Here is a 21,810-nt window from a genome sequence, read left to right on the forward strand (position 1 = left end):
AAAGCCATCTGGGGTGTGCTGGGACTAGCTGAATCTCATCACCTTTCAAGCAGACCGAGACCCTCGCCCTTCACGATGAGCTCCTCGAGTCTCACATCCAAGGTCCCTGACCTTCCAGAGGAAGCAGGGGGAAGCATGCGACAGCAGGAAGTGGGCTGGCCATCCTGGTGCATCTACCTGTGGTCTCAAAAGATGCAGGGACAGCGTGAGACTGAATAGCCTTAATCAACTCTGCAGTGCTAGCATCCCTGGTTACAGTCCATCCGCTTGTCCCCAAGGGTGACTTCCTCTGGTCTGTGTGTCCCCAATCTCGAGGTGCCTGACTCAACTCAGAAACTGAGGACAAGCCAAGGGGTTTGGCAGCTTCACCTGGAAACTACTGTGGGTGGTGCACCTTTGTACCTTGAAGGAGTTGAGATGTTCACCCAGCTAGGTAGCGGAAACAGAGAATAAGGGCGTGCTTTGTAAGGCAAGTCTAATCTGGAGAAAAAGACTGCACTCCAAATACTGGATGCCTCAGCCCATACTGCAGGAATCGAGTTAGACAGCTAAAACACAGAAAAAATAAGAACCTAAAATAGATCTCTGAAAATACCAGTTGTTATCAAACGTACTAAGGGGTGGCGCTCTCCTCATTTTACAAGATATGATCAACCTTATTTTGAGGTGAAAAGAGGCATGAATGAGTCCTTTTGGAAACACAGCTATGAAGGAAGGAAAGAAGAATGTATCTGAGGAATTTCCTGTCTGCCCAGGCTGGGCAAACATTGGCTGCAATGAAGACTGCACTAAGGGATCCTCCCCTCTCAAATGCTCTGTGTCCAGGGGGGACTAGGAAACTTTAAAAGGCGAGGAATTGAAAAGAAACACCCATCAGGCAAGGGCACGGAACTGACCACAAGAGGGTCTTCGGAATGGAGCAGACAAGAGGTTTTCTTTCTCAATGGCCTCAATAACCTGCTTTGGAAAAATAACCCCCTGCAGCGGAGTATTTTCACCCAGTTTTTGGAGTGCCAGGCCTCTGTGGTCTTCGCACATTTTCCACTTTGCGGCACTGGCAAGCTAATCCCAAGCCTCAGGGGCTGTCCAAGTCACCAGGGCAGACTTCTCTCCCATCGCGCGCCTTGGCTGTGGGGACAGCGGCTGGGCTAGCACTTATCTTCCTGGCACAGAAGCATCTGTGGTGTTTCTGGCCTCCCTCAGAGGGGCGGCCAAATGCTGGGGTGTGGGTTTGACTTCGGCTGCCCCCCCCCCCACCCCCAGCACCCAGATTACGGATTCCACGTAGGTGCAACAATCCCTAAGACTCTCCAAGAGACTGAACTCTGCTGAAAGGCCTCTGCAGCTCCACAGCAGGCAGGGAGGGAGGATGGGGGGAGAGGGAAGAAAAGAGAGCAAGACTGAGAATGAGAGGTCTTCTTTCACTTGATCTTTTTAAAAAGCATCTTTTTTGTTTTTTTTTTTTTCTTTTCTTTTTTCTTTAGCCAAGACCCAAAGGTAACAGGAACGAACCTGATCAAAGTGGCAGGAGGAAAAAGGGGAACCCGAACCCTTCTGTAAAAGTATTCTCTTTCCTGACCAGTTGGGCTTGCCGTACTTTGTGAGATTTGGGAGAAAAAAAAAAAAATATATATATATAATAGATATATATTTCCATAGGAATACAACATCAGATGTCTTCCTCTATATGAACGATGAAAAGTCAAACCGTATATTCTTAAAGAAACAAAAATGAAAACACCATGAAACTAACAATAGGGGGAAGGGTGAGGTGAGGAATTACAGATGGAGAGATCCCAGCTGGGAAGGGACTGTGACACGCAAGTGCTAGGCTCGTGCCCTCCAGAATGCCAGCCTGCCTCTGCGGGATAGTTTATCTAAGGTGCTCTAGGTCCCCTGTAGCCTGCAAGAGAAGTGTCACTGCCATGTCTGGTCTCTTCCTTTCCACTCTCCTTGGCTCGCCTGCTCCCCACGTCATGTCACGCCTCCCGCGATCCTGGTGGGCGAGGGTTCCCTGGGCTACCGGCCGCTGGGGTGGTGTGCTGGTGCCCTCAGCATTCGTCTTCTTGGTATATTTGTTCATCCAGCTCCTGGGACTCAAGGTGTTCCAGACGGTCTGTTCGGCCACTCATGATCTCGTCGGGGGTTTTCATAAACCTTTGACAGTGGAAAGGAGAAGTTGAGAGATTATGTTTTCCTAAAGTTGTCTTTACCATGAACTCTAGCCTTTAAAGAAGGGTCTCAGGGCCAGCAGGTGGCATAGTGTTTAAGGCACTGGACTCCCACATGGCTGATTAGGGTTTGAGTCCTGGACCCAGCAGCTTGAAACTTACGCTGAGTGCATGTGCATGCCTAAAATCCCAAGAGGAGAATGGAGGGGGAGGGACTGCCGTGTGGTCATCTCCCATGGGGGGTGATTTCTTGCTTTCTGTCTCTCCATAAAAGCACACTCCCTATAGCAAAAATCTCTCAAAATAAAGGAAAGGTCTCTGACTGGTGTGCTGTGTAGTTAAGGAGTAGGATCCCACATGGCTGACTGTATGGTTTGAGTACCAGCCCTGGCAGCTGGAAAAACATGGTGAGCATGTGAGCATGGCCCAAATCCCAACAGGATGGAGAAATGGAGGAGAAGGGGTTGTGGCATGACTATGCTGCACTGGGGGCAGGGGGGCTTTCCTTCCTCCTCTCTCTGTTTCTCTCCAGTGTGCACACAATCCCTCTGGTGCAAACAAAGAAACAAAACTAAAAGTCCCATTACTTTAGGAGGGGACTTCAAAGTTTATGAAAAATGAAATTAAAGTATAAGTGTACTTTGGTGCAAAAAATGTTGAAATCAGTGTTTTTTTCCCAGTATGCATTATCCATAAGCTTTTCTTTTTTTGTGCATAGGCTTGTCAGAGAGAGACAGAGAAAGGGAGGAGGTGAGAAAAAACGATCTCCCATGGAGGATGGTTACACTAAATCTCTTCTCCTATCTCTCTCCCTCTTTTTTGGAATTTTGGGCACACACGCACACATGCCCAGCCTGCTTCTCAATTCCCTGGGTCTTGAAATGCATGGTGGGCCATGTGGTATCCAGTTGCCTTAATCACCAGGCCATGGAGCTGGCCTCAAACTTTTTTCTTTTTTTTAATGCCAGAGAGTACATTCATACACTGGGAAGAGGAAGAAGGGAGGAGAGAAAGCACTCCCCCTCCCTCCCCAATAGGGCCTGTTCACACTGAAATCCCCCTTCCTCCAAAATGACTGTACAGACAGTCTGGGATGACAACAAGGCATAGAGCACCCTTTGGACTGCAGGCCTGCATCCCACACAAGGAAATCCCGTGAGAGCTCACTTAATCTGTGCTGCTTAATTTTAATGAGTTAGACTCTACAAAGACCCATGGGAGCTGTATACCCACTTCCATTCTAGACCATGAACCCAGGGAATGATATTCAAAACACAAACTTAACTCAAATGATATAATTCAATGTTTTAGTGATAATAAGGCAAGTTATTAGAGCTTTTGGAACATTAGAAAGACAAATGCAAAGAGAATAATTTTCAGTGTTGTCACTGATCATCTCAAAACGTAGCAATGGATTCTCTTTAGTCTGTGCTCCTTTGCAGCTGGGACATACGGCAGGCCTTCTCTTCTAGCTCAGTGGATTCATTTGGAAATAACATGGATGACATGTTTTGACCATGGTGTGTATGGTTCAGGAAGGCAGCCTGGTTACAAACACCTTGCCCCTGGTGCGGTTGACCCCACAGCCCCACTTTGTACCTGCACACCTTCCCCTTATCATGTAATTCTGCTCTGCACCAGATGAACTGTCTTAAAGCATATGTTTTCTCCCCTCACTCTTTGTTCAAAATCTATGATGACCATTTATCAAGTCAAGGATATGTTCTTTGGCCTGGGCATTGGAGTATTCCACCATTACTATGTAGAAAACTCTTATTTTCTATTATTCACCTGTAAGAATCCTCTACTCCAGTTTTCCAGTCTGTTTTCCTACAGAGTCATGGTTCATGATATCCTATAAACCCTTAGCTTTCCCTTCTCTGGAACCTTTCTGACTCCTAGCTGAGTTCTTCTCATTCTCTGCATTCCGCCTTTTTATCAAGGAGCTGCTTAACAGCACCAATCCATACTCAAGTCCACATTCCCTCAATACCTACAAACCTTGGGAAGAGTGCCCACAGCTGAATCCTTCAGCTGATTACACATGGGTCTTATACTAGGAAACCTTCATGTGACAGGTTTGGTATCCAACACACATTTCCTCCCAAAATGACTAATCTCTTCTTGCTAATAGCTTGTGCTTCCCTCATGTCGAAAATCTTTTACTGGAAGTCTATGACCCTTTCAATTACTACTGTTTTTTTGCTTCTTCCCATGACTGCTGAACTTCTCAAGCAGCATGACTTGCAATGTTTGTGAGTTGTTTCTACTTCATCTCCTAGTGAAAACTTCTCCCTCAACATCTAAAGTCACTCATGATCTCTTCTGAGCTAACTTCACAAATATGCTATACCTGGCCCTCCAAACTACCCCTTCCTTCTTTTAACTGCTTTTTTCTATTAAGCTTCTGATATTCTATATCAGGCTTCTCCTAAAAACATTTATTGAAAATTTCTGATTATTTAAAACAAACTATACAAAATAAAATTCTCTACCTCCTAGACGTTTATAGTCTAGTTGTGGAGAGGACTTCACACATTCAACAATTAAACATGCAAACCATGGCGTGGTTAAGGGCAGAAGAACCCAAGAGATGAATGAAAAATATCTGTTCATATCATAGGGCAGCTGAAGATCTACTAAAGGGAAATAGATTTGAGGTGGGCCTTGAGGGCAAACATATTAAACAAGCAAAAGATAAAAGGATACCCATTGCTGGCATAGGGCATCATAGTATTGTTGTAGGGCAGTTGGCAGTGTGTATTCGGAAGGCAAGGGAGTAAACCAGAGGTAGAGTTTGTTGAATGAATTGTGGTGTAACTCCTGAAGTCCAGAAATCAGCTTCCATTACCAGGGAAGCAACAACCATGCTTTTGCCTTTCTCCCATCTTCCAAATATCATGAAAGTGCTTGTCACTGGTAAACTCCAAACTGAGACCTTCTGGCAATAAATCCCAGGCAAGGTAGTTACCAGGCTTCTAGCCCCTGCAACATAGTATGGAGTAGGCATGGTGCTGAACAGCCAATGGACAATCCAGCACAGTGACTGAGTTGGATATGGGAAAAGTCAAAGGTAATGCTAGTTTCAAGGTTGGTTGCTTAAAGCACTATGGACGGCACTGAAGAGTAACAAGAATTCTGAGTAGGATTTGAAGATCTGTCTTTGAAGGTGTAATGTCTGAAATATTAATGTAATATTTAAGTGGACATATACTACAGGAAGCTCTTGGAAAGTCACATTTGGAATTTCAGGGAAGATTTTAGAACTGGATATAGATATTGAGAGTTTAACTGTTAGGGTGATAGATGAAGTTGTGTGATGAGATTAATTCACTCGGGGCAAAGCGTAGAGAGGAAGAACAGGGAACTGAAGACTAAGTTTAGGGTGAAGGAGGAAGGGAAGGCATCAATAGACACAGAAAAGAAAGTCCATTTTCATTCATTCCATTTAGTTTCCATTTCATGAACAGCTTTTTCTGTTTCTTTTGAAGATCTCAGTTACTTTTTACTACTCTTGTCTGTTTGTTTTAGAGAGAGAGATCTTTGCTATAGAGTGCATGTGCTCGCAGAAGAGACAGAGAGACGGAAGGCGAGAAATCACTCCCCAGGGATGGCCATGCTGCAATCCCTTCTCCTCCATTATCCTCTCTGGATTTTAGACACACATATACATGCGCCCGGCATGAGTTTTAAGCTGACGGGTCTAGGACTTGAACTGTGGTCGACCTTATGGTAGTTCAGTGACATAACCAATGCATCATCCTCTGCTCCCACTTTTTACAACTCTTAAACTATTATTCCTTTCCAATGCTAAAGCTCAAGTTCTCTATTTTTCCAATAAATATTTATCATCCCAGTGGACTCGGATGCTTATACACAGTGCCATTTTCTACTTGATTATAGATAATTCTAAGTCCATACCTCCAGCCCCTGCTGTTATTTTTCTTGCTCACACTTGCCAAAACCCATAACCTAAGGTCACATTTGATCTCACCTTCTCCCAATCTGTACTTGGTCCCACCTATGTCAGTTACTATTGGTGTCAGGTCTACTTCCATGCCTCCGACTGGTCCTCTGAATCCCTTCTTGAGCTCCTCTAATCCTTTCTCCACTCTTACACAGTACTTGGAATTACAGTCTACGTTGTGGGCTTAATGATTGGAACTCATTAGCTGTGAATAATTCTTTTTCTTTTTTAAAAATAATGATTTATTTATTTAATTCCATTTGTTATTATTATTTTCCAATTTGATCAGAAAGAGACAGAGAGAGAAAGAGAGAAAAGGAAAGCAAGAAAGCAAGCTGCCAGGTCCAGGACTTGAACCATGGTCGACCATGTGGGAATCCAGCACTTTTATCCACCATGCCATCTGCCAGCCCCAGCTGTGAAGAATTCTAGAAACAGGAATATCGAGGGCAAAGGCTTCCAGACTTTTCTGGCTATAATGCATTATAAGAAATACACTGTATACCAGGGCACGCACACACAAAATAAAACATTCATGAATCAATAGTTACTCTTACTTCATAGGATATAGGCTGATATCTTCAACATTATCCTTCCCTAGTCACTATTCCTTTTAAAAAAGATTGTGACCGGGAACCAGCAGTTAGCGTAATGGCTATGTCGCTGGACTCCCACGTAGTCGACCATGGTTTGCCTCCCGGACCCGGTGGCTTAAAACTCACGCCAGGTACGTGTGCGTGCGTGCCCAAGATCCCGAGAGGAGAATGGAGGAGAAGGGATTGTGGTGTGATCATCCCCCCTGGGGGGTGATTTCTCGCTTTCTGTCTCTCTGTCTCTCTCTGTCTGGCGAGCGCACGTGCCCCATAGCAAAAACGATTGTGACTGATCAGTTAAGTCTATTTCATAACTCACTATGGGTCATCCCCTGTATACTGGTTTAGAAAGTAGCTTATAAGGTTGCTTCTTTGAAGTCTAGGTTTAACTCCCTGTTTGAGACCGACAACACTGCTCCCCTTGAGCGACACTAGACTGAGTGCCAGGAAAGACTATTCGATCACTGCATTATATAAAAGTCAGATGAAGTTTATTCAGTTTTGGCCTCACCACACGACATGCATAAGTAAAATAATAATAAAAAATATTTTTTCTTCAATCCTAACAAACCAGCACCTGGTATCCAATTTGCAGCAATGGTGGTTTTGGGCATCAGACGGGCAGGTGGAGATCCTGACAGTCTCCCTTCTCCCCCTTATTTAAAGAAAACAGTATCCTCCCCAAAAGAAGGAAAGGAGAAAAAGGAAGTGCTACCTGAACAAAAGCCTTTGTCCTGGCTCCTTCCTGATAATGTTTAGTTTGTAGTAGTGGCGCAGGGCTCTGGACATTTTCTCATAGGTCATGTTTGTTCTGTTCTGTTTGTTCAAAGGAGGAAGAGAGGAAAAAAAGCACAAAGACACAATGAAATGAACCTTAGAAAAGGCACTGGGGGAGCTATTAAAATAAAAGCCCTTCGGCTGCTCCACAGGGCCCTGCCAGCTGGGGAAGCTACCTGCTAATCTGTTGACTTCCAGGACTGTTCGTCCCACCCCTTGGCTTCACCCACACCCTTCCCAGTCCAGGTTTTCCCCTTGGGTGAATCGCTCTTTGTCAGAAGTCTTGGCGCTCTGGCAAATAAAGTGTGTCCCATAGCAACCTGCCTCCCTTCCCTTCTCCAAGACTGCTCTCCACTGCGCCTGAGGAATTTCCTGCAGGTTCCCCCTATCTCTGGGTCATCCTTCACCTTCTGACCCAATCAGAATTTCTTTTTTTGTTGCAGTGACCTTTCTCAAACTTGTGTTTCTGGTCTGTCATTTCAAGGAAGAGAGTTTTTTGTTCCAGTTCCTGTTGTGGAAGCAAAGACACAGTGGTTGGGAGCCCTGGGGCTAGGGCACAGGCCGGTGGTGCAGGGGGATTTCTCTCAGTGACTCACACACTGTCTGGAGTGGGGTCTTGCCATATTTGGTCATGGCCCGCATTAGGCTCTCTCAGTGAGGCTGAGCCTGCTTGGAAGGCTGAAGCCTGGGAGAGCTCGCTGGGCCTCCCTGACCTCAACTCGGTGGGCTGTGCCACTGTGGGGCCCTCAGCCCCTGTACGAGGCCTGTCGTTTGGCCTGGATGGAGGTCCCACTTTGAACATCTGGACACTTTATCTTTCTTACCATAAAAGACTTTATGTTGTAAATTCCATTCCCTCCTTCCAGTTTGTAAAACTGTGGGTCAGTTAAACTTTTTTGCACTGTTTGTTGAAAAGGGGCTGTTTTATAATCAGAATATGTTTTCCACGCAGAAATAGGCTTTTATGAACACAGGAGTTTCACTGCCCAAAGGTCCCATGTGAGTCAGAGAGTTTCCCAGGACTTCCCGGTTACCCAGTTCCTAATGACAGCAAGGGCGGCTGGGCCAGGCCGGTGAGCGGGGGAGTGGAAAGAGGGTTACTCGCATGCAGACCCACAACCCAGGACGTGCCAAGGTAATGGACATCTGGCTTAAGGGACGCACGGGAAGGGGCATCTTTAATGATTCCCTTCCCGTTGCTACTGTTTAACTGGTTGCTCGGTGAGGAATCAACTGAATAATTATGGGCAGACTGAGGACGCAGAAGACAGACCGTGACCCCCAGTCTGAGGGTGCTGTGCTCTGGCACTCGTTACAGAGCAGATACCTGGCGCCCTTTTACCTTATGGTTTCCCCACAGTCGGGCCAGTCCATTGGGATCCACTATCCGGAATATTTTGGATTCTTTGTCCTCCCATCGGATGAAGTTTTCGTACCGGCTGTCAGAAAGCAACTGATAGACGTAATCCCAGAGCAGTCTACAATCTACAGAGGAAAAGGCAAGGAAACACCGTTGAGATGTGTCTTGTTCAGGCCCTAACAAGAATCAGAAAAGAACCTGGTAACCACTTTGCCTAGTTTGGATCATCTATTTTGTTCCACAGTCGGGGAACTTAGGTCTGGAGAGTTCCAGTGAGACCGTGTTAGAGAAGTGTGACCTTTGCCCTGTGGTGGCCTAAGAGATCACCCAGGCCTGCTGCCTCCTTTTCTTGCATAGACAAGGGCATGGGACCAGGGAGGAAGCAAAGTGCCCTCGGCCACGGCCAAAGGTTGAACTTGAGGACCAGCCCCGTAGCACCGTGGTTAGGATAGTACCAATGGAGCTGGATCCCACATGGCCAACCATGGTTCTAGTCCTGGCCCTGGTGTCATGTGTGCATGGCCCAAATCCTGATGGGATGAGAAATGGAGGAAAGGGGCTGGGATGTGACTGCATCTCACTGGAGGGTGCTTTCTTTCACTCTGTCTCCCTGGTAAGCACACGTGCCCTCTGGCAATTAGAGAAAAACAAAAACTAATCCTCTTCCCAAAACAAAACACTTGAATTTGAGCAAAGCTCATATGAAAGAGAGGGAGCAAGCAATACGTATGAACAAACTAGCTCTGCAAGTGGGCTAAAAGAGAGTCCTGCTACTGCAAAGAGAACGATGTGACTAAAATAGTGGGAATGGGCCAGCAGATGATGTGGAGGTTAAGGTGCTGGATCCCACATGGCCAGCTGCATGGTTGGAGTCCTGGACCTGGCAGCTGGAAAATTACGCTGGGCACATGTGCACCTGTGCCCAAAATCCCAAGGGGAGAATGGAGAAGAAGGCATTATAGCATGGCCACCCCGGGAGGTGACTTCTCACTTTTCCTCTCTCTGTCTCTCTGGCGAGCACATGTGCCCTATAGCAAATACTAAACACACACACACACACACTCATAAACCAAAACATGTGGGGGTTAAAAGATGATTTTCATGTTGGTGATGCTGAACTTACAAAGATGAGAAGACCGGGGTGGGGAAAAACAGAATGACGAGTGGAAAAGAAAAACTATGTGGCTTGGTGACGCTGACTGTGGGAACTGTGGCGAGCACGGTTTTAAAAAGCAACACAGACACTCTCATTATGTAACACTCTTGGAGGTCTTGTAATTGTTTGATTATAATGGAAGCATGGTAAAAAGGAACGCAGCGAGAAAAAAGGACCGACTGACGTTCGGTCCTTTGCTCAGGCAGCAAGTATCTACTAAGTGATTTAGTGTGGCCCGGGCACTGTGCAGAAAAAAGACTTCCTCTGTTCAGAACTGACGTTCGGTCCTTTGCTCAGGCAGCAAGTATCTACTAAGTGATTTAGTGTGGCCCGGGCACTGTGCCTGGCCTAGGCTGTCGGCCACAGATGGATTATATAAGATAGGAGATGTTGGGCTGGTAGGTAGATGGTGGTTAAGGTGTTGGACTCCCACATGGCTGACTGTGGTTTGAGTCCTGGACCCGACGGCCTATTATGTTGGGCGTGTGTGAATGTGTGCCCCAAATCCCAAAAGGAGAATGAAGAAGGGATTGTGGCATGACCATTCTCCCTGGGGTGTGATTTCTCACTTTCCCTCTCTTTCTCTCTCCAAGCACATGTGCCCTATGTCAAAGACTTAAAAAAAAAAAAAAGAAAAAGAAAAAGAAAAAGAAAAAAAAGACAGAGTGAGATGCAGACCTTGTCCTGGCTCTACTGCTTTCTCATGCTGTAACGCCTTGTGGTTTGCCCTCCTGGAGGGCCTGGACAAGTAGGTGCAGATGGACATGTACTTTTTAGGTTTGTGGATGCTGGACCAGTCTCAGGATGAGACCACAAGGCATCTGTTCCAGGTGTTCGCTGTATGATCCTGGGAGTCTCCAGATAGGCACCAGTCAGAATAACTGGTAGTGGGAGATCAATCCTTGAATGCCAGAGTATGTGTTCAGCACTTTTCATTGACTACTAATACTTCTAATCTTCACCGAGGTTGGCCTACATTGCCTGAGATCACTGGGATTTGAACTCCAGGCTCCTGCTCTGTCCTAGGTCAGCCTGGCACACTTAGGAGGGGAGTGTCCAACTGAGACTTGGACTGTCTTAGAGCCAATGCATTCACTTCCCAGAGAATCGTACCCATCTTTGGGGTATATTTACAAGGCAGATTCAGTCAGGCCACCCTGGACATGTTTCTTAATCAACCTGAGATTCTGTTTGATCATTTATCAAACAGAATGACAACCCTTCCTTTACAGGATTATTGTATTAGTGATAATGTGAGTGAAGAGCGAGTAATGAAAGTAAATGACACGATTTATTGGGTGCTATTTGCAGGTGCTGTGCTGTGTATTCCGAGCACAGTTACACCTGACCTTTACAGCACCATATGCAGCAGGTGCTGTCGCTGTTCCTATTTGACAGACCAGTAAGCCGAGGCTGAGAGGGTCTGGGAATAATGGCACCACCTGAAAGTGACACAGGTGAGAATCCAGGACGATGAAACCCAAGCTATGCTCCAGTTCCCAGTGTGATTTCCATGCTCAGAGAAATTGGTTAACAGGTATACATTTGCAGAATCTTTGGAATTTCCAGAGCAAAGTTGACCTCTGCTTAGGGCACCCTTTGTGAATCCAGCTTTCTCTCTGAGCAGTAGAAGGAGCTAGTATCAAACGTGGCATTTTCCAGGAAGCATAATCTTTCAAGGAACTACCATCACGTTTACAATGGGTATTTACTGTACCCTTTCTTCCGTACTGTGTTTAAAAGTGAATATGGGGTGTGATTTGTTGTGTTTTAGTAAAGGACAAGTGGTGTCCTTAAAACAATGATACCACAGTCTTAGAGTCTAACACATTCTAACAACAGAAGCTGGCCGGTCACTTGTTTCTGCCCTTACGGCAACCTTCTTTGCTGCCAAAGGGTTGCGTTTGGGAGACACAGGAGGGGAACCGATCCAGGCATCATGAAGTTCCTTGACAAGTCAGTGCCTAATTACTACAGACTGAAAATAATCTAGCTATCTTTCCAGCCCCTTGAAAGAGGACGACCAGATTCTAGACAAAGCAGTGAAAGAGGCGATTTATCTTTATCCCAAGAAGCCACTTTCTTATTTTGCATTACTTTCAATATAAACTGCTATGGTCTGAATGTTCACATTCCCCACAACTCTTAACGTGTTCCTAACTTTCAGAGGGACAGATTAGGGGTGGGGCCTTTGGGAGGTGGATAAGTCATGGTGGCTCCACCCTTATGAATGGGAGCAACACCCTTGTAAATAAGGCCTGAGCGAGACAGCAAGAAGGTACTATGAACCAGAAAGTGGGCCTGTTCCAGAGGTCAAACTGGCCAACCCCTTGATCTCGGACTTCCTAGTGTCCAGAACTGCGAGAAATAAATCTCTGTTCTTTATAAACTATCCAGTTTATGGTATACTATTATTAGCCAAATAAGGCAAGAACTGAACTGCGGCTTATGTGCCCAGTTACTGCTCTACCGTCAAATGGCAGGTATATTTTAATTTCCCACAATCCCTTCTGACTGGAAAACATATGACCAAACCAAACCCTGTCACATAAAATGCAAGTGAATTAGGAGGGACAAAGGTGCTTTTGCCCGTTAGCCCTCCCTTATCTCCCTGTAGGGCTACAATCACGTTCACTGCAAAATGGTTGTCAGCGCCTTTGGATTCTTCTAGAAGGGGAATATGATTCTTGAGTGTGCTCATTTTAATAAAAATCAGCAATAAGGAAACTACCTGGTTGTTTTTATAGTTTGGTACCAGAATTTTGCCTATGTGAAGGTGAACAATATACTGACGGGCCTCATGGCTCCAGGCAGAAGATGTTCCACCCAGCGACTTGCAGTGGAGCTGAAATATAACGGACCTGGTTCTCCTGTAGTCCGCATCTGCCTGAGAGTTTTCACTGTGCTGTCTCTGTTCTCTTATTATCATGGTACATTCTGTTTCTCAAAAAACAGTGAAATGTGAACCACACGGTTTCTCCACATACTGGCTTAGCCAGCATGAGGGTTGATTTTTCAAAGGCATCAAACTGGGATCTAGAATGTTATCTATTCTTTGGATGGCAAATGAAGGGCGAGGTTTACCAAAGAACAGATTTTAACTCAAAGCTTCAAGATCATTTGTGTCTCGCAAACATTTTCCTTTCACAAATGTGGAAATAATCCCAATCAAGCTGCCAATTGATCATTTTGAATGACATTTAATCCAGCAAAGCCAACTTAAGCTGAGTAATAACAAGATGTTGACATTCAAGACATATTGAATTACTCAGTCACTAATGGATGTAACAACAGGAATCTTGTGGCAAAAGAGTTGTTTCAAGCTCAGTATATAAATGGCTTTTATAACACTATTGATTGCTTTGTTTCTTTAGTTAAAAATTATACTCAGATGATAAATATAACTGCCTGACCACACAACAGGTTTTTTTTTCCCTTTAAACAACTGAACTGCTAGCCATGTAAGTTATTTTTGTTTTTAAGATCTCCATTAAAGACCAAGTTGTTTTTTTTTTTTTTTTTTTTTTAGATTTCTATTAAATAAGAGGCAGATCATCTTTAGTTCCCTAGATCCTCTGGAGGCTGTTATCATAGCCCACCTGGTGCCTTTCCACTTTGTTGAAATCCATGCCTGCATACGAAGTTCTCTGACCATCAAAGAAAATGTTTAGTATTATATAACTCAACGAATTCTTCTTTTTTTTTTTTTTTTGCAAGGAGGCACGTGTGCTCACAAGAGAGGGACAGAGAGACACAGAAGAAGCACTAGCAACCCCCATGGGGTGCAGTCATGCCACAATCCCTTTTCCTCCACCTCTCCACCCTCTGGGGATTTGGGGGTACATGTGCACTCACACCTGGTATGTTCTACAAGCTTCCCAGTCTTTGATTCAAACCGCCTGGTCGGTTATGTGGAATTTGGGTATCTTAATCATCAGGCCACAGAGCTAGCTCTGGAAATCACCCAATTCTATAAACAACAGTTCACCTTACATAAACATGCACATGTAAAGATATTTTTGTATCACAGGTATTCATGAATTTTTCAAAAAATTCTGAGAGAGAGAGAGAGAGAGAGAGAGAGAGAGAGAACATATCCCCAACAGGGTCTTTGTGCTGTGGTGTATCTTCAGCCTCAGTTCATACAAGGAGGCCCTGGGTCATGAACCTGAGACCTACCCGTGTGGGTCCAGTTGTGTTACTACCACACTGCCATCTGGCTCTAGCATTCATTCATTCTAAGTGTGTTTCTCTTAGATGAAAGGGCCTTCTGTAGTAAAGCTTCTGGGTCTTTTAAAGAAATGGCCATTATTTGGATTGTCTCATTCATGAGAGGAAGTTTACAGAAGTTTTAACTCGAGTAGTATTTTTCCAACTGCAGCGAGTGAGTTTCTCTCTTTCCTGCTGGCTGGAGTATCTTGAGCATCAATAGCTAAAAGGCATCATAAAAACAAACAAACAAACAAATGAAAAACGCCTTCCCGTGGTTAAGAAGAAATATTGTGATTCCCAGGCTGTCTCCTACCAGAGATTCCCTGTGTAAACTCAGTGAGCAGAGACTGTAAAAGAGATGAGCCATTCACACAGAACCAGGGTGGTTTCTAAAGGAAAAAACAAAAAAACCCACACTAGATAAAACTGACATGAAGAAAACTTGAGCAGGCAAGTCAAGTTATTGACAAAGGGAATGTTTAATGATGGTAGTTAATTTAAATTTCAGGAAAGCTTCTCAAGAAAGTCACTTGATGTTGTTTTAACTGCCCAAAAGGAATTTGCAATGAAGGTCTCTGCATCAGAGTTCTGTGGGCATAATTACCAATGGAGGGAGGCTGAGTGTCCCTGTTTCATTCTTAAAAATTTATTACCTAAAATTAATAAATTCATGTCACGTTCAGCAATAAAACAGGTAAGTAATATGCAATATAAGAAGTGGCTACTATGCTTTCTAGCAGTGGTTCTAAACTAGGGGTGATTTTGCCCCTGCTCCCTAGTGGGCCCCTGGGGAGGTTGAGACAGTTCCTGTTATCACTACTGGGGTGAAGAGTGCTAGTGGCATCTGGTGGATAGAGGTCAAGGATGCTGCTAAATAGCCTATAAGGCCCAGAACAACCCCTTGCAGAAAATTACTTGGGCCAAAGGTCAAGAGTGCTGATTGCTTATAGACACACGGGTTTACACCCATCCGGGGCTGCCTGCCATCCTGTCTTTTCTTTCCCTTCTCCCTTCTAGATGGGACATTACCTAGAAGCAGCAAGTTGATAAAGCCAAGACGGCTCGGTGTTGACACACAGAGGTGTGTTTACAGTGAGCGACTGCTTACGCTTGGCCGTGGCTTAGGAAAACACAAACACATGTACAGAGTGGCACGCCGCCGGAGGGCTGAGTGGAGGCCAAGAATGCACATCTATGCTTCCGGCTGCACGGGGCCGAGCTGCTGCAGCTGCAAACGAGGCTGGACCTTTTCACCTCTGCTTACACAGGGTGCGGAGAGGGCTGGGAAATGCTGGTGCCTGAAACCCATGCCTTGCTGCTGAGATTCAGCCCGCAGCTGGAACCTAAATAAACAATACCCGGGCCTCTGCTTTGCTTAGTGTAGGTGCTACGCGAAATCACACACTCAGGGATGTAGAGGTGGAGGCTCTGTATTCCAGCACCATCCTGTACCTCAGTAAACTGGAATTTCCAGTCTCCTCCAGCCCCTTCTAGTATTTTCCACCCAGCCACCTCCCTGTTGTTGTTTTATCTTTTAAAAACACTGTCCTGAAACTTCCTTCTTTTTTAGGGCTCTTTGATTTCTCAGTTGTTCACACTGAACATAAAGGGCAGTGACTCAGTCACTGGGAATACTGCTATTGGAGTGGTGGATCCCCCCCTCCTTAAGGCCCCAGGCTCCGCCTTTACCTTCGCCTCCAAGTCTCAACTGCAGGCAAGGCCTGGAGGAGCAGAGGGAGGTGCACAGGAGGAAGTTTCGAGTCCCAGATCTGGAGGCTTGAAAATCATGCCAGGCGTGTGCGTGCATGCCCAAAATCCCAGGAGAAGAATGGAGGAGGGGTTGTGGCCTGGCCATCCCCTCGGGGGTGATATCTCACTTTCCCTCTCCTGTCTTGCTACAGCAAGCACATGCACCCTATGGCCAAAAAAGGGGAAAGTTTCCAGAGATAAGCAAACTAAGGGGGCCTTGGAGGGGCACACTTTGCAGGTCAGCATCATCTGGAACAAATGCACCTGACACGCCTTCCCTGTGTGCTCAGTGTCAGCCCCGCGGGTCAGTGCTGCTGGCTGTACCCATGTTGGGCTCGTTCCCTCTTCGATGGATGGCTTGGCAGCTCTGCAGGGAGGTGGAGGAGGCACAGCAATGCTTATGAACCAACCTGCTGTGCTGCATGTTCACACCACGTCTTAACAGTCGTAAGTGTCCAGGAATGTGTACTATTATAATTATTATTTTTATAAAGAGAGGTATTTTGAATTAAAAAAAAAAACAACCTTGCTAGAGGGCATGTATGCTTGCTGAAGAGAGACAGACAGAGGTAGGAATAAGTGAGAAAGCACTCCCCCAGGGCGGATGTCATGGCAATGTCTTCTCCTCCATTTCTCCTTTTGGGATTTTGGGTACCCCCATGTGCCCGGTGTGTGTTTCAAGCCACCAGGTCCAGGGCTCGAACTGCACCGTCAGCCATGTAGGATTCAGCCTTAGCCACCACACCACTGACTGGGCCGAGATAAGTATTTTCCACAGGGTCTTGCCATTCTCCTGCCCAGCCTCCCAGTTAGCGAGAACTGTGTGCCACCGTGCCCAGCCTGTTCAGGTCAGGAAACAAACGTGGCTTCTTGCGTGGCCTTAGCCACTGCACAGCAGCACCTACCACTTGCACCACCACAGCTGGTGCAGACACGAGTATTATTACCCGCAATATCACAGGAAGCCTCAGGGTACCGAGCACCTTTGCTTGGGAGACAAGAACTGGATTCCAGTTCTGCTGGCTCTGAAGCACAACCTTTTGCCACAGCCCACACTGCTTCTCAGGAACAGTTCAGGCCCTCTGTTGGCTGGACTCTGCACCAAGAGTTCTGGAGCATTCTGGGCTAGAGGCGTCTACAGAAGGTTATCTCCCTGAGATAGTGCAGAAAGAAGTCACTCGGGCGAGACTGAAAAATCAGAATCATGTTGGCCTTGGTGATATCTCACGACTCGCTTTTCTTTCCTGTGAATACAGATATTTACACACACACACACACACACACACACACATGTACAAAGGTGCATATAAACATGCATGCCGGATACCTTGCAATAAAGAACCTGGATGGGACTTGAACCATCGTTTCCATTCTAGTCCCTTTAGACCTCTCTATTATGATGACATTTTTTTTTTTTTGGAGAGTTTTTTGCTATAGGGCACATGCACTCCCCAGACAGAGAGATAGAGAGACAGAAAGCGAGAAATCACCCCCCAGGGGGGATGGCCATACCGCAATCCCTTCTCCTCCATTCTCCTCTCGGGATCTTGGGCACGCACGCACATGTGCCCGGCCTGAGTTTGAGTCACCAGCTCCGGGACTCGAACCGTGGTTGACTATGTGGGAGTCCAGCAACATAGCCATTACACTAACTGCTAGTCCCTATTATGATGACTTTTGACCCCTCCTGAGGCTCATTTGCAAAAGAGAAAATAGTCCGTGAGCTTCGTCTGAGACTAATTTCATCTGCACTAACTATGGCGTGGGAGAAAGGAGAGATGGAAGCAAGAGGTTGGAACACAGTGAGGCTTCCTCCGGTCCTGGAAGCCCTGAGGACCAGCCTCCAACTGCTTTCCTTGGACATCTGGGCTTTCTGTTCTTCATTGGACAAAGGATTAGTGCTTCCAGAATTGAATTTCTATGTATAGAACTCAACCAGTCAATGAAAGCAACTCAAGAAGGCACAATGTTTTAGTCAGGTGACCAATAAGAAATACTGAAATGTAATGTCTCTCTGATTAGAATGCTCTTGTTAGAGATGTAACCTTGACAGATAATAAACATGTATATTTTTAAAGTGCTAGTAGCCTGCCTTTCAGGATCTGGAAAACTGCCATGAAGTTTTTTTTTTTTTTTTTTTTTTTAAGTTTTTGCTATAGGGTGCATGCACTTGCCAGAAAGACAGAGAGACAGAAAGCGAGAAATCACCCCCTGGGGGGATGGCCACACCGCAATCCCTTCTCTTTCATTCTCCAATTGGGATATTGGGCACACATGCACATGTACCTGGCGTGAGTTTAAGCCACTGGGTGCAGGACTTGAACTGCAGTTGACTACATGGAAGTCCAGGGAAGTCCAGAGACATGGCCATTACGCCAACTGCTGGTCCTATGAAGCATGCTTTAAGAGGGTTGAGAGTGGGGCCAGCAGGTGGCATGGTGGTTAAGTCACTGGACTCCCAGGTGGCCAACAGTGGTGTGAGTCCTAGACCTGGCAGCTTGCTTTTTCACTTTCTCTTTCTCTGTCTGCTGGTGTCTCTGGTGAGCACATCTGCCCTATAGCAAATTTAAAAAAATAATAATAATTAAAATAATTAAATTCAATAATAAAAGGGGAGTTGGAGTGGAGAGAGTGATCTCTATAAGCTGCGAGGAAAATCTGTCTTAACTGCTGTAGAATCAGTGACCTGATCCACCCATGATGTCCTGATAACCATTAAGTTCACTTTGCAGAGAGGATAGAGAGACTTTAGCAAAAGTTGCTGCGAGATAAACACCAGCAAGGGAATGCTCTCTATTTGAGTGAGCTGTGGACTTTGAATAATCAAATTTGTACAGACTACAAGTATCCACCTTTGTGTACCAAATGAGAGGCTATTAAAGGATTATAAGAAAATTCTGTTTACCCACGAATCACCCTTCTTTGGCAGAGTTTTGGTTTAAGGCCAAGGAAGGGACAAGCAGACAGGAGACCTACTAGCTTAGGTTTTTAAAAAAATTTTTTGAGAGGTTTTTACTATAGGGTGCATGTGCTCGCCAGAGAGATAGAAAGTGAGAAATCACCCCCCAGGGGGGATGGTCACACCGCAATCCCGTCTCCTCCATTCTCTCGGGATCTTGGGCACGCATGCACATGCGCCTGGCCTGAGTTTAAGCCACCGGGTCCGGGACTCGAACCGCAGTCGACTACATGGGAGTCCAGTGACATAGCCATTACGCTAACTGCTGGTCCCCTAGCTTAGGTTTTAAGGGAATGAAGGACCTTTATTTAAGAGAAAATGAAAATAACTTAAAAAAAAAAAGAATTACTTATTTAGTTCCATTTGTTGTTGTTGTTATTATTTTTAAAATTTGACCAGACCGAGACAGAAAGGGAGAGAAAAGAAAAATGAGAAAGGTCCGGGACTCAACCACAGTTGGAAGCTGGCACCTTTAACCACCATGCCACCTGCTGGCTCAAAAATGACTTTATTAACAAAATGTTTCTTTTAAGATTTAGCTCTCTATCGTGAGAAGCAAAAGAAGAGCTTTTATTGAGAGGTTCTGTGCCTCTGCCACCTAGAACAACGACTGGCACACAGTCGACTTGGGATCATTTCTGAATAAGTGAGTCAGAGAACTGCGTCACTCAGATGTGCAAAGAAACCACTTCTTTGGGGCAGCCATATTTTATTCATGTAAATGATGTTATTGCAGCGATTCTGGGTTGGTCGGTAAACACAGCCTGCGGTCCAGAACTTGAACTTGTCTATTATCTTATGTCACTTGTTATTATTCCTCTCACGAGTCTAAGACACGCCTCATGACCTGAAGTGCCGCCAATTCCTTGAGAGCAGGGGCAGTGTTTTCTAGGTCCATTTTACATTAGGCCTGTGATTCCGGGCACACTGTCCACACAAATGAACAACACTACTGAGCAGCAGACAGCATACTTTTTCTCTAAAGGGTCAATGGGTAAATGTTTTAGGCCTTCCTGGCCACCCAATTTCAGTAACTATTCAAGAATGGCACTGCACCACAGAAGTAAACACAGACAATGCTAAATACATGGGTGTGACCATTTTCCAATAAAACTTGACTTAGAAGAACATGTGGTGGCTGGGCTTGGCCCACAAGCTATAGTTTCTAATCCCGGCTCTACAGTCTTCGGCTAGAAAGAAATAAGTGTTTCAGGAAGAATACTGGACAGGAGCTCAAGGCTGGACTCTTGACGTGTCTGAATCTCAAGTTCTTTTACTGTTAAAGGCTTTTTTTTTCTCACTTTGAAATCATCTAGTTCTAAGAAAGAATTTCAATCCATCCTGAAAACATGACTCCCAGCATCCCTAGAGTCACATCTTGTCAACCTCATGGCCAATATGCCTTCTGGCTGTTCAACATGGTGGTGGGACATGGGACAGAGAAACTTCTGTAAGTAAAGTCCAAGATGATGACAGATGCTTCCCACTGCCCCCCACCCCCTGCCCTCCAGAAAGCCTTCCCTACAGAAAACAAATAGAGATCAAGGACAGAAAGAGATGGCTTGCTCATTGCAGAAAAAAATCATTGGCTAGTCAATCAAAAAATAGAACCCAGGGATCTTGCCTTACTCTGTCCTGTTAAGCTCTCTCTCATCAATACTGGTCATTCCAACACATTAAACTCTTAACAACAGTTCTCCTTATCCTTTGAAAAGTAATTCCTTTAACAACAAACTACGTCAAATTGAAATAGATCCAATTTGTGGTTGTCAACAACCTACTGACTCTCCTCTTCGCTTATTTTAGTTTGGCAAAACTGCACGCCAAAAACCTGATTAAACGGCAGTAACTTTTCACGTAACCTTTTAATTGTATGATACATCCTAATTTCAAAAATACTAAAAAAGTATACAACTGAATTTCTGAAAAATAATAGATTTTTAAAATTGACCTGGATACATGTGGCCTTGAGGATTTACATTTCAACCAGAAATAGAAAAAATATCCTGGGCCCCATCTGGCTTTGCTACTGAAGTTTTCTCCACCTGGAATGACCTCCTTTTTTCTAATCTCCACTTGTCCATATTCCGAGCATTCATCTAGGCCCTGCTAAAAGCCAGCTCTCTCTGCAGCCTCTCTGACATCCCGACTCTGACCTCTTTAACAGGAGACCATCTAAGACGTATTAATGCACTCGTACTTTTATAGCTCACTGTGCTCAGCTCTTTCATGATGAAGATTATGTCTTACACTTCCTTGAACCTGCCCCCCACCCCTGTAAAAATGCAATATAGTCCCTGAGACATGGAAGGTATCCAAATGCACACGTCCTAGTGCATCTGAGCAAATGATAACTGAACGGTGAGTGTTCGACTTCGCTGTTTGACCCACATTTGTGAGCAGTGTTTCTGTCACACCTCCCAATTCCGTTACGCACTGGTGTGACATCGGCAGCACCTTGATGTCTTGCTGGGCTGTGCTCATTTAGAAAGCTTGAAGGAGTGAAGTTTTCTCATCTAACAGCTTTGGGTGCATGTGCTCCCCAGAGAGATGGAGAGAGACAGAGAATGTAAGAAATCAACCCCCAGGGGGATGACCACACCGCAGTCCCTGCTCCTCCATTCTCCTCTCAGGATTTTGGGCATGCATGCACGCATATGTGCCTGGCTGAGTTTCAAGCCACCAGGTCTGGGACTTAAACCACAGTTAGCTATGTAGGAGTCCAGAACCTTAACCACTATGACATCTGCTGGGCCCAATGCAATCGTCTAAGAAATGTGGGCCCAGGATTACTGATATGAATATTCTGATTATGTGGGGCCATACAATAAAGCAGAAATTTTCCCTTTCTGTGTGTTCCCAGAGA

General features: G+C 45.3%; 1 protein-coding gene across 2 annotated transcripts in view; it reads right to left on the reverse strand.

The window, feature by feature from the left end:
• Positions 1 to 1,601: 1,601 nt before the first annotated feature.
• ETV6 (ETS variant transcription factor 6) overlaps positions 1,602 to 21,810 on the reverse strand; it is a 286,904-nt gene continuing 266,695 nt past the window's right edge. For both annotated transcript variants that reach the window (XM_006164802.3, XM_006164801.3), the window contains exons 6-8: positions 8,851 to 8,993; positions 7,447 to 7,547; positions 1,602 to 2,157 (exon numbers count right to left, since the gene is read on the reverse strand). In XM_006164802.3, coding sequence (XP_006164864.1) covers positions 2,052 to 2,157; positions 7,447 to 7,547; positions 8,851 to 8,993 — 350 coding nt within the window. In that variant the 3' untranslated portion in view covers positions 1,602 to 2,051. The remainder of the gene's footprint in view (positions 2,158 to 7,446; positions 7,548 to 8,850; positions 8,994 to 21,810) is intronic.

This window comes from Tupaia chinensis, unplaced genomic scaffold (assembly GCF_000334495.1).
Source record: "Tupaia chinensis unplaced genomic scaffold, TupChi_1.0 Scaffold143728_1, whole genome shotgun sequence".
NCBI classification, from domain to species: domain Eukaryota; kingdom Metazoa; phylum Chordata; class Mammalia; order Scandentia; family Tupaiidae; genus Tupaia; species Tupaia belangeri.